This window comes from Nicotiana sylvestris, chromosome 8 (assembly GCF_000393655.2).
Source record: "Nicotiana sylvestris chromosome 8, ASM39365v2, whole genome shotgun sequence".
NCBI lineage: Eukaryota > Viridiplantae > Streptophyta > Magnoliopsida > Solanales > Solanaceae > Nicotiana > Nicotiana sylvestris.
In genome coordinates this window covers 154,697,958-154,714,536 of record NC_091064.1, presented here as the reverse complement: position 1 = coordinate 154,714,536, position 16,579 = coordinate 154,697,958, and the positions used below count along the sequence as shown (strand labels likewise).

Below are 16,579 nucleotides of genomic sequence, written 5' to 3'. Positions count from 1 at the left end.
TATTACAAATGCCATTCATACTCTTCATCTAATAGAACTTCCCAACCAAAAGCAAAAGAGACTAGATAAACTGCAACTGCATTTTGCAGAAAATTCAAGCCTGGAGATGACCTATTGGCAGGCAAAGAGCCTCTAAGAGAATTTGTAGTCATCATTGCACCAAAATTGCATTCAAGAATTGCAATGTTGTCTCACAAACGTGTAGCGGCTGCATTGGCGCAAGCTTCGTGCCAAAATTGCTTAACACACTTGCTGGTTGCAAGTTTAAGCTTAGCTTGAAGTATATTTTCCATATCAAAGAAAAAACTGCAATGTAATTTCTCACTTGCTAACCACATTTGGATCTCTGACTATTTGCTATCAGGGACAAAATAGTAACCCTAGCCACACCTCGAAATACAATCACCAAAACCTCCAGGGATCCTTGTACGGAGGAACATAGCTTTCTGTGGGAGGAAGAAGTCGGAAAGATGCCACCGACTTTTCTAAGGATGGCCCCATCTGCAAAGTAAGGACTATACTATGAAATTTGCAACATCGCATAAATATCAAAGGGGAAAACAGGAAAAAGGCGGTAGAAGGCATATTAAACCCGCTGTTAAATCGTTGTGTATAGCAAAATCGCGTCATGCCAAAAATGTGCATCTCGAGAAAGGTAATACAGAGTTTTATTAAGAATGCAGAATATTTTTCTTTTTTCCCAAAAATCAAGTAAAGAAGGCAGAATCTTATGGAAGGGGAGCATTGACGAAATGGTAAGGGTTGTAAGCCTCTTGATGTGGTCCCGCCCTTCCTGGTGCGCATAGCGGGAGCTTAGTGCACTGTGCTGTCCTTTAAGGCAAAATCTTATGCTTCATGTAATGATGTTTTAAAAGAAACGATAAATTAATCCTGTAAGACAAGAAGGCTTCAGTGATGTAGATCTTCACAAAATGAAACCTCTATAATTGAATCTCGTAAGGGAATGTCACAAAAGGATCTCAAGATAGAACTGTGCCGTCGATGACCCAAAATTGTGGTCTAGTCACTAGCTTTACTTTTTAAATTTCTTGAGCATTTCAATGGAATAAGAAAGCAGCAAATCTTTCATCTGCTTCAACAGTCCGGTTCTGCTACGGCTATTTGTGTAGTATCACGTATGTAAAGGCAATGCTGTAGTATACTTAATTGATATACCATTGTGTGATATTATAAATTCATGATAAATTTTTTAAATAAAATCACTAAATAGAACCACTTACTTTGTCCCATTGCTTGCCAAGAGTGGAAGCGCTAAAAGTATACAAATAACCTGAAATGACAACCATTCTCCAATAAGCTAACTAGCAAACAAGTCCCCTAGGTATGTTAAATAAACAATAGCGGACACATTTCTACGAATTCTGTACCACTGAAATATATTTTCAATATAAGCTTGTCGGATTAGTATGTCAATACACGAATACGCTGATGCAATTACAAAGCCGCATCTTCAAATTACCATGTCAATATAGGAATATGCTGATGGCATTCTAAGATACATCACTTTGGTTAAAGGTATAACATATACTGAATTTATTACTTACATTTATATGTTCAAAGAAGACTTATTAACTTTATCAAATGTTAATAAGACAGTAAATTTAGAAAACAGTTATATAAGACCAAATTGATGACATATTCTTAATTTTTTTTATATAAGATATTCACTTCATAAATTCATGTGTGCAGAAAATTTTACATCCAAGATATTGGCCATTTCCTTAATAAGTTTTTACATAGGGTCCTCTTTTTGTAGGCAAAAGACCAGAAATCTGCAAACCTGCAAACAAGAATAGTCTGTGTAATCCAATGAAGTCATAACTAATGTCATACCCAATGCAATGAATATGCTTGAGGAAAATGATCAAGCATGTCCAAGAACCAGAAAATTAAACACCTTTCTATCCAACCTTCTAAGCCTCTCTAATTATCAACTGAGAACCTTAAAGGAATAGATTATTTAGCACTCTATCATGAGTAATAAGACAGCACATAGGATGAGCTTTTCCACTTTAAGTCGAATGTCCTAATTTTTTGAATCACCTCAAACTAGTTATAATTTTTCTAAAGAATAGCTTAGCGAGTTAATTCATAAACAATTAATTCATAAATATTGTAATAACTAGCTAAAGGAGAAATTAGCGAGTTATGGTTTTAAATATCATAGTTATATCCCAAAAAGAAAAAGTACCACTTCCTACTAATAAAATACATTTTCAATTGTCCCAAAGATTATGTTTGTGTGAAGAGTAAAAAATAAAATAGTCACTAACTAAAACTCAATTTTACCATCTCGTTCAGCTGTTGAAGCAGCATAGTGACGAAAAAGATTCGTTTCTTGAGCCTGCATATTACAACATGAAATATGAGAATTGTAGAAGATCATTCTGAATTTAGAATTTTTAACGTAAAGAGGGAACTTACTGTTTTGGTTGGTGATTTCCGAACAAGGTACTCATAGTACCAATAGGGCTCACCATCAATCTAATAAGTTTGTTATAAAAGAAAAAGTTGACTGAGTGCATGTAGAACAAAGTGGGCACCATACTACACAAATGATAATTCATGCAAATACCTAACACAAAGTTAAACACGTAGATGAAAAGATACTCACTTCAGAAGTATGTGCATCGAGAAGTGAACTTTCAGCCAATCGCTGAGTTGAGGTTACACGCTGTAGAAACATATAAATGTTACCTCACACAGATACTGTGATGGATTTTTCTTGCAATAGGTCCATGCAAAAAGGACAAAGAATGGGCAATTCATTTCAAAAAGTTTTATAATGCAGTTGGTCGAAGAATATGTGCAATGAATCAACCAAGTGCCATCTGTTTAGAGTTTATTCAACCAAATAAATCACGAGAAATTTTGTGATGCATGAAGCAAAAGCAACTAATTTTGTTTCACCTTTAATGAGTTCAAAATTACTAATCTTTTATTCCCATATTGAACAATCTGCAAGTTCCATATAGTGTTTGCAAGAAGCAGCTGGGGGTTGATAGGCAAACCACAAACCACATCATATATTTGCTAAACTCGACTATGTATCTGCAGCCTTTCGAGACAAAGAATTATTACCAAAGCAGACTTATCAGACAAAACAGAATCAGCAACATCTTTTGCAGTCCATGTACTTTTCTCCTTTGACTTTAAGAACTGTGAGTTGGGAGGACCTATCTGAATAAACATATTGCAGTAAGTCTCAACAAAAGAATGGAAAAGATGGTCAAAGTTAAGAAGAATGAATGCAGGAGTAGACGAATTACCGAAACAGAAATGATGAGGTTATCAATGATATCAACTCGTTCAGACACAATGCGAAGACGTGCATCAGCTGCATGATATATCAACAGATGGCAAAAGAACCATTACATCAAAACTAAAAAGCATATTTCAACAGCCAGTGACTCTAAGCAATTTTTTCCTTTTTTATAGGATACGTGAAGTATGTACAAGTGCTCCATGACAGGGCAGAGGTGCTCGGAGAAACTGGCCACTTCATTTGGACTTTAACCTAGTTCAGTGACTTCCCTTGTATCCAACCAGAATATCAAATAAATTACATGTTTTAAATATCACCTTCCTTAGAAACAGGAGACAAGCTACACCGACTTACGCGATAGTGGCGCAGCTGATGAATAACGCTCTGGTTTTCTGGTCTCCACCCTTCAAATAGATGAAAAGAGTGAGGTTCCTACAAGATGCAGGGCATGAAAATAGAGATTTTCTCTCATATGGTGAAAATTAAAAAGACGCTTCTTTGCATAAAATTAAATCAAACCACAAGAATAAAAGAATCTATAATGGTTGTCAAGTGAGCTGCAAACACCGTGTCAACGGGAAAAATGAACTATACAGAACAGACCGTGGATTTGGAAATCAAAATGGATAGAGCTTTTGGCAAATGTTGACCTGGAAGTGCTCATTTGCACGATTAGATCTAAAAAACTGAATTCAGGGTTAAGAGTTCGGTCAAGTGTATCCCCAAAGGCACCTAGGACTTTTCAGATGCACTGAAGGATTTGAATGTGACAATGTGTAGATCAGCTACTTGTCTTTTTCACCCAAAATTAAACGATCAAGTACATTAGAATTTTCAAAGGTCTAAGCTTCTTTTGGGCTAAAACTACCATGTCTATTGTTTCTTACTGTACAACTCCATAAGAAACCAGCAATGCAGGCTAAATAATTTTCTTTTCTCTTTTTTCCTCTTTTATAATTCCAAAGACACATATCAAATGGAAAGCAGATAAGAATTTAGTAACCAAGCTATTGCTTACCATTTGAAGACAAACTTCTTAGAAGGCAGTTCTATAGGATACAAGTAGGAATAGGAATTTATATCATCGACAAATGAACCCATTTTGGATTCTTCCTCAGCACTAAAACCTGCATATAATAGCACATATGAGAAGATCAAATTGGAACCCAATTCAAACAAGTCTCTCTTCATTAAACCTAAAAGCGATTAGAAAAATACAAAACCATATTTGCCCTTGAAACATGGTTCTCTACATTAATCAAAGTATATGAAGAAAAATTCAACTACATTTGTATACAAAATCATGCTGACCATTTTATACAAACATGCTTTATCTATATCACCTGAGAAAAACAGTAAGGAATACGCCCCAGCAACTATTTTCACTTAGTTTTTAAGTAGCATAAAGATAGTTTTTAAGTAGCATAAAGATAAAACCCTTTCAGCAGGCAAAACTGCTGCAGTGTTGCTGTTAATAAGCCTCATTATTCTTTTATTTACACAAAATGGAAATAAATTATAATATCAATCAACTAGGAGAGGACCTAATGTATTTTTCTGTATACGAATGTAACGGTTTCTTGCATTGGATATGCAAATAACATCCACACACCCAGCAGTGATTTAGAATCAGCTGTAGTATTTACATTGTTTCTTCCTCTCCGACACTCCGTCTCCTTTTATCTTGATTCATGTTAAGGTAGTCCAACAAGGTAAACTAGCGCCAATGCTACACTTATCCCTCATTTCCCTCCATGTCATCCAAATGAAGACTAAAAGCATACATATAACATAGGTTAATTAGCAGTAACAAGATTTAGGGAGAAACTTTATTTTGTTGAGATTTGGCATTCATGCTTAATCAATCCTATTTTACTTGACCACTTTCCTTCATTGGCAATAAATTCAATATAATATTTCTTTTTCCTTTAACAGATTATTCAAATAACCATCCTAAACATGCATTTTTAAGCTAATACTATTAAAGACCGTCCCTTTATGAAGAGAACTTATTTCATCAGTCCTAACAATATTTTATTGGGAAGCTTTTCTCCCTCCAGCAATTCAAACAAATATAAACTAGCTATTACTTCATATAATTTCAAACTACTTTTTAACATTTCAAAATAATATCCTTTAACACTTCACAGCCAAACACATTATTATACCTCTTTATTATTTTATAGGACACTATTACTATTTGGAGAGTCGAAATCTATTTACACCAAAAAGGGTCTAACTTTTTCTTTTTGGTGCGCACCCAACTAACTCCACCAAGTACCTGCTGCCTCCGACCAACCAACACAGGTATCGGGTTACTCTGTCCACTAAAAAGGGTCTCAATTATTGGGTGGGGGGAAGGAGTTCAATGACACCAACAGACTAAATAATGATAATGAGATATTTTGTCTTATCACTAACTGAAACAGCAGCATAGATAAGGTAAGAATAAATTCACTGAAGTATCCCAAATTAAAAATTGTGATGTGGAACTAGAAAATGATGCTCAAAAATGCAAACTTTACAGTTGTTTTTACCTGAAAGTGGGAAAATTAGAGAGAGTGAAGAAGAAAGAGCAATGAAGGCGAAATCCCTTCTTGAAATCCCATATTCCAAAGCGGGTTCTTTGCAAAACTCTGAGCAAGCCCTGATTTGCCCACATTTCTTTTGCTTCCATAGAATCTTGCTCTGGTTTCTATTATAATAAAAAAAAAAAAAAAAAAAAAAAGGAAATTTCTTTGTTAGAGGCAAATACGAGATATGAAAATGGAGAAATGAGTAGGAAAAGTGGACTACTTTAAGCGGGTGGGAAGGATAGAATGGTTGGATGAAGAAGATAATGGAAGAGGCGGAGATGAGAGCAGAGCTGTAGCCATGGTATGGTTCTCCTTTTTGGATTTAGCTCATATCCTAATATTGAAAAACAAAGTGATCTTTTTACCACTTGCCTTGACCCTTGAGTTGAAATAGAATATAAATTCCCTTTTCTTTTAGGATTGTTTAGTTGGCATACAATTTTTTTGTAATTATCATTCGCGCCAATTAAAAGCAAGTACTACGCAAATAGCCATACTTAGGATTGTTATTTAAACAATAGCTGCAATTTATGAGAAATTTAAAATTTAACCATCTTAGAATTAATTTTAGAATCGCAAGGCTAAAGTTGAAAATCATTTGTCTATAATTTAAAGAATTACAAGAAAATATACATGAATTTACACCATAACAAAAAATGACCCATATTTTTAAGTTTTACCCGACCTAACCTATATTGTACATATTCTAAAAGCTAGTACAAATTCAAAATCTGTGTTCTTACAACCATTGTTTCTAAAAGCTATGGAGTTAAATTTGTGTTCTCGCAACCATTGCTTTCGCTCTCTCTTCTTCTCACATCTTCTACATATGCTTCAAGTGGTCATCACTGCTTCTCCCTAAGGGTGTTTAACGGGCTAACCGGGCCGGGTCGGGCCTCCATTTTTAAGACCCGTACGGGTTATGGTCTGGGCCGGTTCCGGGTTGGTTCTTAACGGGTTTAACAGGTTCGGGTTCATCCGGGTAAAAAACTGAACCGTACGGGTTACGGGTTGAGAGGGTCGGGCCGGGTTTAGTGTAATTTTAATTTTTTTTTGGAATTTTGTATAAATATTGTAATAAGTGCAATAAGTGCATTACAAAGTACTAACATAAAGAATACAAGGGAGATGGGAAAAAATGCACTTATTGCAAGTGCTACTTTTATTTCTTAATTCAAATTTCAAAGTTTCAAACTTACAAATTTAAAGGTTTACATTTTTTTCAACAAGTAAAATAGTAAATTCAAAGGTTTTGCATTGCTTTAGTAAGTTCATCATAATCAATATGAACCGATTGACCTTCTTCTGGAGTGTTAAATTCGGATGGGTTACCATGTGTTAATATATCTCCAAGTTCCTCGTCTTCTGGGCTATCAACATCTTCACGTCCTTGATTTCTTCGTTCCGATCTAATCCAATCTCTAAAACATACTAAAACTTCCAAAGCATTGCTTCTCAATGAGTGGTGGGTGTCTCCAAGTTGTTGTCTTGCTTGGCTAAATGCACTCTCTGATGCAACAGTAGAAATTGGTACATTCAGCACGTCCCGAGCCATAGCGAAAAGAACAAGAAATTGCTTTCCATTCTCATGCCACCATCCCAACGGTGAAAATTCCTTTGTGCGAGGCTCTTTTTGCTTCTGCAAGTAGAATTGAAGTTCATTAATGTTCCTGCTACTGGTTTGAGTGTTAGAAAATGTAGAAAAAATATTAAAACTATCAAGGCCTTCTTCATCATCCACAATAGCAGAAGTGGTACAATGCATAGTTGGATTAACATTGCCTACAGTAAGAGCATCATCATCAATTACATTTGCATAATAATTATATAATTGTTGTAAATATTCATTTAGCTTGTTCATACAAGTATATAAATCTGGGGTTTCAGTTGGTCCAATCTCCATATAAGTATATAAAACATTCATTAATTGGTGACAATCAGACATCTTAATAAAAGGATTTAAAACAGCACCAATTAAGTAAATCAGAGGAATTGGAAAGAAATATTTTTTGAATTTTGCTTGCATTTTTTCAACAACATCCCTATATTTTTCTTTCTTCTTAAATTCAAAAAGTAGAAAAGAAATTTCAGCTATATGTACTAAAGCCATAGTAATAGTAGGGTAATATACTCCAGAAAACTCAACAGTAGCTGTATAAAATTTATGTAAAAATTTAACAACATCATTAATGACCTCCCAAGTACCACTTGTTAGCATACGGATTGGATCAGTACAATGCGCATTAGCAACTTCAGTTATTGGGATCTATATTTGTAGCAACATTTTAAAAATATATATGTATAATTCCATCTAGTAACAATTTCGTCTGACATGAATCTGGGTTTAAGGTTATACTGGACACACTTATTCTTAAATTCTTTTATTCTAGATTGTCTATTATTTCCTTGAATAACACCAACTGCTCTTCTAACATGAGTAATCTCAGTCGAAAATAAATCAAGGCCACTTTTAACAATTAAATTATAAACATGACATGCACACCTAACATGAAAAATTTCCTCAAAAGGTGGTTGCAAATGCAGTTTTAATATTGAAATTGCGGCATTATTGTTAGAAGCATTATCAAAAGACATACACAATACTTTTTGATTTAGATTATAAAATTCAACAACTTCACAAATAGTACTACTTATAAACGCAGCAGTATGACTCTGATCTTCATCATATCTAAAAGTGATAATACGTTTTTGCAAACAAGTAGTATCATCTATCCAATGACATATAATTGTCAAATAATCATTTTCATTAACAGCATGGCCAATATCATAAGTTAGAGAAACTCTACAAGGAAGGTGGTTAAACAAATAACGTATGTATGTTTGATATTGTCCATGAAGTCTAAAGATATCAGCTCTACAAGTACTTCTAGGGATACCTTTAAATAAAGGATTGTAAATCCTTTGAATATACATAATAAGATATGATGAAGAAGCAAAAAAAAGGTAGACAACCCAAAGCAATCATTTTTTCTAACTCCTCACGATCCTTCATTTTATCATATTTCACTAGACCTCCAGTAGTAGGGTTAAGAGTTGTTTGATTTCCATCATCATCAGCGCCCCATTCTTTGGGATGCTCGGTTCTCATATGTCTACTAAGCGTCCCAGTCCCCTCCTAAATTTCCTCCAATCAAATGTTTAAAATCACTTTTACAAAGTTTGAATTTAACTCTATCAGTACCTTCTATTATTTCAAAAAAATTCCAAACCTTACTTCTTTTTTTATGATTAGTAGTCGGAGCCATAGGAGGTCTACTTCTAGTGCCACGACCACCACCCCTTGTAGCAACCCCAACACTACTGTAACGACCCGAACCATCGTTTCCTGTATTTTTATCCTGTATTCCCCGTTAAATGCTTATTCATGTTTCAATATGTGTACTTGGTGAATTTGAGTCAATTCGGACCGAGTTTGGTATGAAATGGGACAATTAGTCTCTTTAAGGAAGAATTAGTTTGGAAAAGTCAACCGGACGTTGACTTGTGAGTAGAGGGCTCGGAATTGAATTCTGATGATTAGGTTAGTTTCGGGGGATGATTTAAGGCCTAGGGGCGCAATCGGAATTAATTTTGGAGGTCCGGTGAAGAAATTAGCTCATTTTGGCAAAGTTAGTATTTTGGCGATTTCCGGTTGATAGATGAAATTTTGATCCGACGGTCGGAATAGAATTCTGAGAATTTTTGTAGCTTCGTTATGTCATTTTGGACTTGTGTGCAAAATTTGAAGTCAATCGAACGTGATTTGATAGGTTTCGGCATCGGAAATAGAAGTTGGAAATTCTAAAGTTCATAAAACTTGGATTGGAGGTTGATTCATGATTTTAGCATTGTTTGATGTGATTTGAGGCCTCAAGCAAGTCCATAATGTATTTTGGGACTGATTGGTATTATTGATCGGGGTCCCGGGGGCCTCGGGTGTGTTTCGGATGCCCAACGGGTCATTTTTGGAAGATTTTTGCCGTTTTGAGCATAAATGTAATGATCTAAAGGTTCATTTTTAGTTCTAGAGATCCAAATTTGATTTCGAGACTTCCAGAATTTAAATCATGAATTATAGGACTGATCTGAAAATTTTGGTTTAATTTCATCAAGTCGCGATTGGGTTTTGACGTGAAATGTGAGTTAATTGTTTAACGAGCGAAATGGGTATTGAACTGGGCAAACGAGCTCCGAATTGAGTTTTGATTGAAGGTTTGTGTTCGTATTATTATTTTTGACTCATAGGAACAAGAATCGTCTAATTCCGAGTTCGTATGATGGAGTTAGACCATTTTAGTGAAAAATGGTTGTGCTGCAAATTTCTTAAAAGCTATTGTATTTTCTGCCGCAGTGAACAGTACCCGCGGGTGAACAGTAACGTGCGGGTGAACAGTGAACAGTGACCTCACGCACATGAACAGTGCCCCCGCGTGAACAGTTCCGAAAATTTCTGGACAGATTTAATGTCCAGCAGTCCGAGTTTGGCCATTTTTTTTGACTTCCAAGCTCGGATTTTAGGCGATTTTTAGAAAGAAATCTTGGGAAATCTTGAGGTAAGTCACTTGTGATTATTTCTACTCCATAATAGTGAATTATCGTCGAATAATCCGACTAGATTACATGTTTTTGAGGAGTAAATTAAAGATTTAGGTCTAGGGATTTGAAAATAAGATTTGAAGATTTGAGGGGTCATTTGAACTCCGATTTTGGTAAATGTTATATGTACGGACTCGTGGCGAGACGAGAAATCCGGTGATGTGACTTTCGTAATTTTTCGAGAAGTGGGCTCGGGGCTCGGGTTTTGCGAATTTCGTGAATTTCGATATTTTTCGAGTCTTTTCGATTGGGTTATATTCCCTTAGCCTATTGTAATGTATTCGTTGTGGTTTTGACCAGATTCGACGCGCGAAGAGGTAAATTCGAGAGGCAAGGGCATAGCGGAGTAGACGTTGGACCGTCTTGAGGTGAGTAATGATTTTAAATGATGCACTGAGGGTTTGAAACCCCGGATTGCACAACATACTGCTATGTTGAGATGAGACACGCGTTGTATGACGAGCGCGGGGTCATTTACTATTGGGGATTGTGACTTGGTCCATCCCAGTTGATATTTTTACCGCGTAATTGATAAAGATTTATTGTTTTTCACTATGATTGGGCTTATTGCCATATTTGGGCTTCGTGCCAATTATCTGAAATCTTTTGTGAATTTACATCACTATTTTCCTCACGAATTGAAATATTATTTGAACTCAGTCCAATTGAATTATATTATTTTGTGAACTCAGCTACATTTATACTCAACTCGAGATTTAATGATATTTATAATGCTGTTGAGCTGAGCACTATTGTTTTACTGATGCCCAAGAGGCTTATGATTATTTTCTGGACTGATTGAGGCCGAGGGCCATACGTGAGGATATGTTGAGTGATGTGAGGAGGCTTTCAGGCCTCGAGTGTTATATGAGGAGGCTTTCAGGCCTCGTGTGTGATGTGTGAAGGCTTTCAGGCCTATTGATATTGCGCTTGGGCTGTAGGAGCCCCTCCGGAGTCTGTACACACCCCCAGTGAGCGCAGGGTACCCAGGTGAGTTGGGAGTGGGCCCGAGAGGCCGTTGCTTGTGTGTGGTGAGTTGGGAGTGAGCCCGAGGGGCTGATGTTGTGTGCTGGTGAGTTGGGAGTGAGCCCGAGGGGCTGATACTATACTGAGATTTACATATTGAGCCCGAGGGGCAAGCTTTTGATTTATCCTTACTGTGGAAATTATTTGTCTTTACTGTTTTAAAAGAAGAATTATCTGATACTCACTATTTTACTGTATAACTGATTTTACTGCTTGGGATAGCGCTATATTGTGCCGTTATGAGATTTCATGTTTTCAGTCGTTATTTATTTTTATTACTCACTGGGTCGGAGTACTCACATTACTCCCTGCACCATGTGTGCAGATACAGGCAGAGCTGAGTTCGCTCCTGAGCGCTGATTCTTTCCAGACCAGGCGGTGACTAGGAGTAACGAGGTAGCTGTTGACGTCCGCAGCCCCGTTTTCTCCCTTATCTTTGTTATTTATGATAATTCCAGACTTTGTAAAATATTAGTAAACTCTGTAGTAGCTCATGACTTGTGACACCCCGATTTCGGGCTGAGTTGGGAGGGTTTTCCTTGTTCGATCACGTTTATTTCGTATTTAAGATTATATTGCCCATGATTTAGACTTATTCCTGCTAAGTAATTATAAAGAGATGTACTGTTTTGTTGATTGGCTGGCCTTGTCCTTACGAGAGGCATCATCACGACCGGGTTGGGATTTTGGGTCGTGACAAGTTGGTATCAGAGCCTAGGTTAATTGGTCTCGCAAGTCATGAGCCGGTTTAGTAGAGTCTCGCAGATCGGTACGGAGACGTCTGTATTTATCCTTGAGAGGCTGCAGAACCTTTAGGAAAACTTCACATTCTTGAATTCTTATTGTGCGTCCTTGATTCAGCTTGAAAAGTAACTCTTACGATTCCTTCCACATGTTCGTATGCGCGAACGAGCACTCAGTATTCGATTTACCTTGATGGCTTGTAATTCCCCGATAGAAGGGCGAGACGTGATCTCGGTGAGTTTGATGTTAGGACAGTCTGGAGGACTTGAGGCCGGATCTTGCCTATGGCTTGAGCACTGAGCTGCTGATTTTGCGAACAAGTGTTTTGAACCTTTATGTTCGGTATTGTCCCTATTAGTGGGAATCATGGCTGGATAGCTACGTGAGGAGTATGATAGTACTGCGAGATGTATCTATATGACTTGGAAGTGACGAGGAAGGTCTACTGGATGATAGATGAACTATTGAGTGTATGATTTCCATTGTGATAGGATGTGTAGTCCCAAGTTATGGGTGCGTGAAGAATCTTTTTATGTCTCCTATTTGGAGTGAAGTAAATTTCATGTTACAGTATGAGTTTAGACTCAGGAAGATTAAGTGATTGTGTAATGTGTATGGCAGTGGAAGGTATACAAAAAATATTAACTAAAGGTAAAGCTAGTGGGTAATTGGCTTATGAGGGGAATCTATTTGTCATACTAGTTAGATAAGTCTGGGAGCTGAGATCGCTTCTGTAAATGTATTATGACGAAATCGTTGAGTCAAGGAGACCACCTTGAGGGTCGAAAACATTAAAGAAAGAATATGTTCTTACTCGGTTGAATAGCCCAATAATGGAGGATTGAAAGGTATTTTCTATGTGTTATGATTCAAATAGGTGCAACGCATGTCCATGTATCAATTTTGATAATATAATACATGTAATATTGAGATTAATGTTGTTGATATACATTGTGATGCTTTGTCAAGTTGTGGACGTGTTGTTAGGATGGTTTTGGTGATTCTCTGGCAGGTGGATAGGACCAATTACAAAGGAAACTCTGCCGAAATTTTTTAAAAATTTGGTAGTTAGTAAAAAAAAAATGTCGCCTAAAGAGTGGGCTTAACTGTTGTGTGAGTGAATGCAAAAATTGCAGAAGAGTTAAAATTTCTGATGATTCGTGTTTCCACAAGCTTATGAATGAGTGAGTTTAATCTCACCATGGTATTACGGCAGCAATAGAGTATATGTGTTGTGATCTATGGCTTCGAGCCAAGTTGGGGAGCTTGCTATTGGTTAGCGGATTGTACGGTTATGTACTATGTTAGTTCCGATTTGATGCATGCTGGTGAATCAGTTCTGGTTGTGGAAATTAGGCCGAGAATAGCACGAGTGAAGGAAAAGTTTTGACAAGATGTCATGAGCTCGGATGAGCAGGAGATAAGTTTCGATGTTTACAGTAAGTTAGAATTGTCTTCAGCGTCACCTAAGATTGGTGTTTTGTAAAAAGGGTTTTGCGTCCCGGTTAATGACTCTTGATCGCTCTTCACCGTTAGTGCGATCGATGGTTTGGAGGTACGCTCCAGATATTGTTGTGGTAGTTGTGGGAGTGTGTCCCACGGGAAGATTATATAAGTGTGGCATGTGATCACTTGATTGATTAAAGATGTAAACCAAGTATGAAGTTTGTGATGGTGTCGTTAAATTAAAGATTCATGCCTGGAGGGCACTTGGCATATTGGGTTGTGAACTGGGGAGGATTACCCCGATTGTGATGGTTGTTCTTGTGTGTTATGAGAAAAATGGGAGTTATTATGGACCTTTGAAAGGTTATCAGACTAGTTCAGTGTGATCAGAATCGGCTTGAAGTCGATAGATAGATTTAATGTGAATAATGGCTCTATATCGGGCCAAATGTGTGCATTTTAGTAACGCGGTCCTCATGGAGGAGTAGTTAGGTTGATGTTTCATTGTCAGATATTTCGCGTAGTGATACATTGCGCCGTGTGAGTTGTGAGACGACTTGAGAAATTGCTATGTGTTGAGAATCTGTGTAGGAATGACGTTATATGAGCATCTTGGCTCTTGAAATTCAGATTGTACATCGCACCTCAGTTGTGCTTGAGTTTTGTAGCTTATAACGCTATATGTCCCTCAGAGATATTATTATGCACTTAGCATGCTTACGACCGATACTCGGTATTTTGTTGTAATGAGCAAATTTGGCTCGATGTGCATCTCCTTATGTGAGATCTATGTGTGGATCGGGTGGCACGCCGCCATGGGTATGTTATCTGGATCGGGTTGCACGCCGCAACAGTGTGATGTTGAGTATAGTTTTCTATATGCTATTTTGTATGCCTTGCTTCCTGTTTTCTAAGGAAAGTCTGTATTAGTGTGTGAGATTGGTAATTCCTTCCAGAGTTTGTTTTCCTTTTGTACCGCGTTCGAATTGGTAGCTTATTGGCATATTGAGGCATCATATGCGACTTTTGATTATGTCTGGGGTGGCTTATTGCTTGAGCAGTTCGTACTGGGAGAGACGAGATCATTAAATTTGAGATTAGTGCAATCCGAGTATATGAAGTAAATTAAGGAGCTAAGACCATGATTTTGCTCAAAATGAGGTGATAGTTCTTGCCAGGAGTATAGAACCAACGAATCGTTGTCTCGACAGTGGTCATGAATTTATGCATACCTCATCCGTCATGTCAATATTGTAAGAGTTAGAACAATACCTATGTACATCATGCAGAACATGAGATGTGTAGCGATTTTCTTCTAGGTGATTAGAGAAAAAGAAAAGCTTCAGATGAGTAGGGCGAATGATCTTCGGATGATTGGGGAAATAATATTGCTAATTGAAAGTGACTTGACGAGAGTATATGTCTCATAAAAAGGTAATGTTATTAAACTAATGATATTTCGGTAGTATTGCGGCATGTTCTTGTTGGGTCCGTTGATGGTACTGATGAGCTTGAGGTACGGCTCTTTCGTTTGAGTCATTTTTCATGACTTGAGTATGTTCAGGTCGTTTCTTATTGGTGCGCGTATTATGAAAGTTGTGGCTTAGGCCTGTATTGAGGTGTCATATCACCAGAGTGGTGTGTTGGATTCGAGGTGATCATTAGGGTCATTGATGAATACGAATGGATTTGATTTCAGCATGTTTGATGGGTAAATATCGAGGTTCGGTTTTTAAAAAAAAATTGTTACTATAATTGCTAGAGGAGAAATGGCCTCATGAATGGTTGATCTGAGCAATGGTTATGATTTATTGTGTGTTTCAATTATCATTGGCAGTATATGAGAGTGTTGGAATGAGACATTGGCTAATAAGAGATTTCTATGGGTATTTGGTTGTTGTGGGCAGCTGCTGTGAATGGAAGTTATTGTTGCATTTGTTTGAGTTATTGGTATATCATACAATTGCACCTAAGGTTGCAGGCATGGTCTATTACAGCAGGTTCAAACTTATTCTGAATGTAGGTGTGAGGTTCTGATCTTGTGTATGATTACGAAAAGGTGAAATGTGGCTCTATGATTTATGGTCTAGACTAGATTGTGCGATCTTAGTTACAACGCATTATTGGACCCATGTGAGATAGGGTGACGTGGATCATCTCAGGGTTTATGCTTGATAAGGTCATTCAGCTTTTGGTTGGCTTCTAGGACAACTCTGGGTACGCTCGAGGACGAGCGTTTGTTTTAGTTGGGGAGAATGTAACGACCCGAACCGTCGTTTCCTATATTTTCGTCCCGTATTCCCTGTTAAATGCTTATTCATGTTTCAATATGTGTACTTGGTGAATTTGAGTCAATTCGGATCGAGTTTGGTATGAAATGGGACAATTAGTCTCTTTAAGGAAGAATTAGTTTGGAAAAGTCAACCGGACGTTGACTTGTGAGTTAGAGGGCTCGGAATTGAATTTTGATGATTCGGTTAGTTTCGGGGGGATGATTTAAGGCCTAGGAGCTCAATGGAATTAATTTTGGAGGTCCGGTGAAGAAATTAGCTCATTTTGGCGAAGTTAGTATTTTGGCGATTTCCGGTTGATAGGTGAAATTTTGATCTGACGGTCGGAATGGAATTATGAGAATTTATGTAGCTTCGTTATGTCATTTTGGACTTGTGTGCAAAATTTGAAGTCAATCGGATGTGATTTTCATAGGTTTCGGCATCAGAAATAGAAGTTGGAAATTCTAAAGTTCATAAAACTTGGATTGGAGGTTGATTCATGATTTTAGCATTGTTTGATGTGATTTGAGGCCTCGAGCAAGTCCGTAATGTATTTTAGGACTGGTTGGTATTATTGGTCGGGGTCCCGGGGGCCTCGGGTGTGTTTCGGATGCCCAACGGGTCATTTTTGG

The 16,579-nt window shown here is 37.2% G+C and overlaps 1 protein-coding gene across 1 annotated transcript; it reads right to left on the bottom strand.

Annotated features, from left to right (window-relative positions):
- Positions 1 to 285: 285 nt before the first annotated feature.
- LOC104232152 (psbP domain-containing protein 5, chloroplastic) lies at positions 286 to 6,225 on the bottom strand. The gene is made up of 11 exons (XM_009785272.2): positions 6,083 to 6,225; positions 5,824 to 5,981; positions 4,305 to 4,413; positions 3,641 to 3,690; positions 3,291 to 3,358; positions 3,103 to 3,201; positions 2,636 to 2,695; positions 2,446 to 2,505; positions 2,311 to 2,365; positions 1,242 to 1,291; positions 286 to 501 (listed from the first exon to the last, which is right to left on the bottom strand). The coding sequence occupies exons 1-11, from the start codon at positions 6,160 to 6,162 to the stop codon at positions 403 to 405; spliced, it is 888 nt and encodes a 295-aa protein (XP_009783574.1). The 5' UTR covers positions 6,163 to 6,225; the 3' UTR covers positions 286 to 402.
- Positions 6,226 to 16,579: the final 10,354 nt, after the last annotated feature.

Coding starts and splice junctions, on each gene's coding strand:
- LOC104232152 (XM_009785272.2), bottom strand. CDS start 6,162: ATGGCTACAGCTCTGCTCTCATCTCCGCCTCTTCCATTATCTTCTTCA. Junction 5,982..6,082: donor ATCCTTCCCACCCGCTTAAA/GTAGTCCACTTT, acceptor TTATTATAATAG/AAACCAGAGCAAGATTCTAT. Junction 3,202..3,290: donor ACCTCATCATTTCTGTTTCG/GTAATTCGTCTA, acceptor ATGTTTATTCAG/ATAGGTCCTCCCAACTCACA.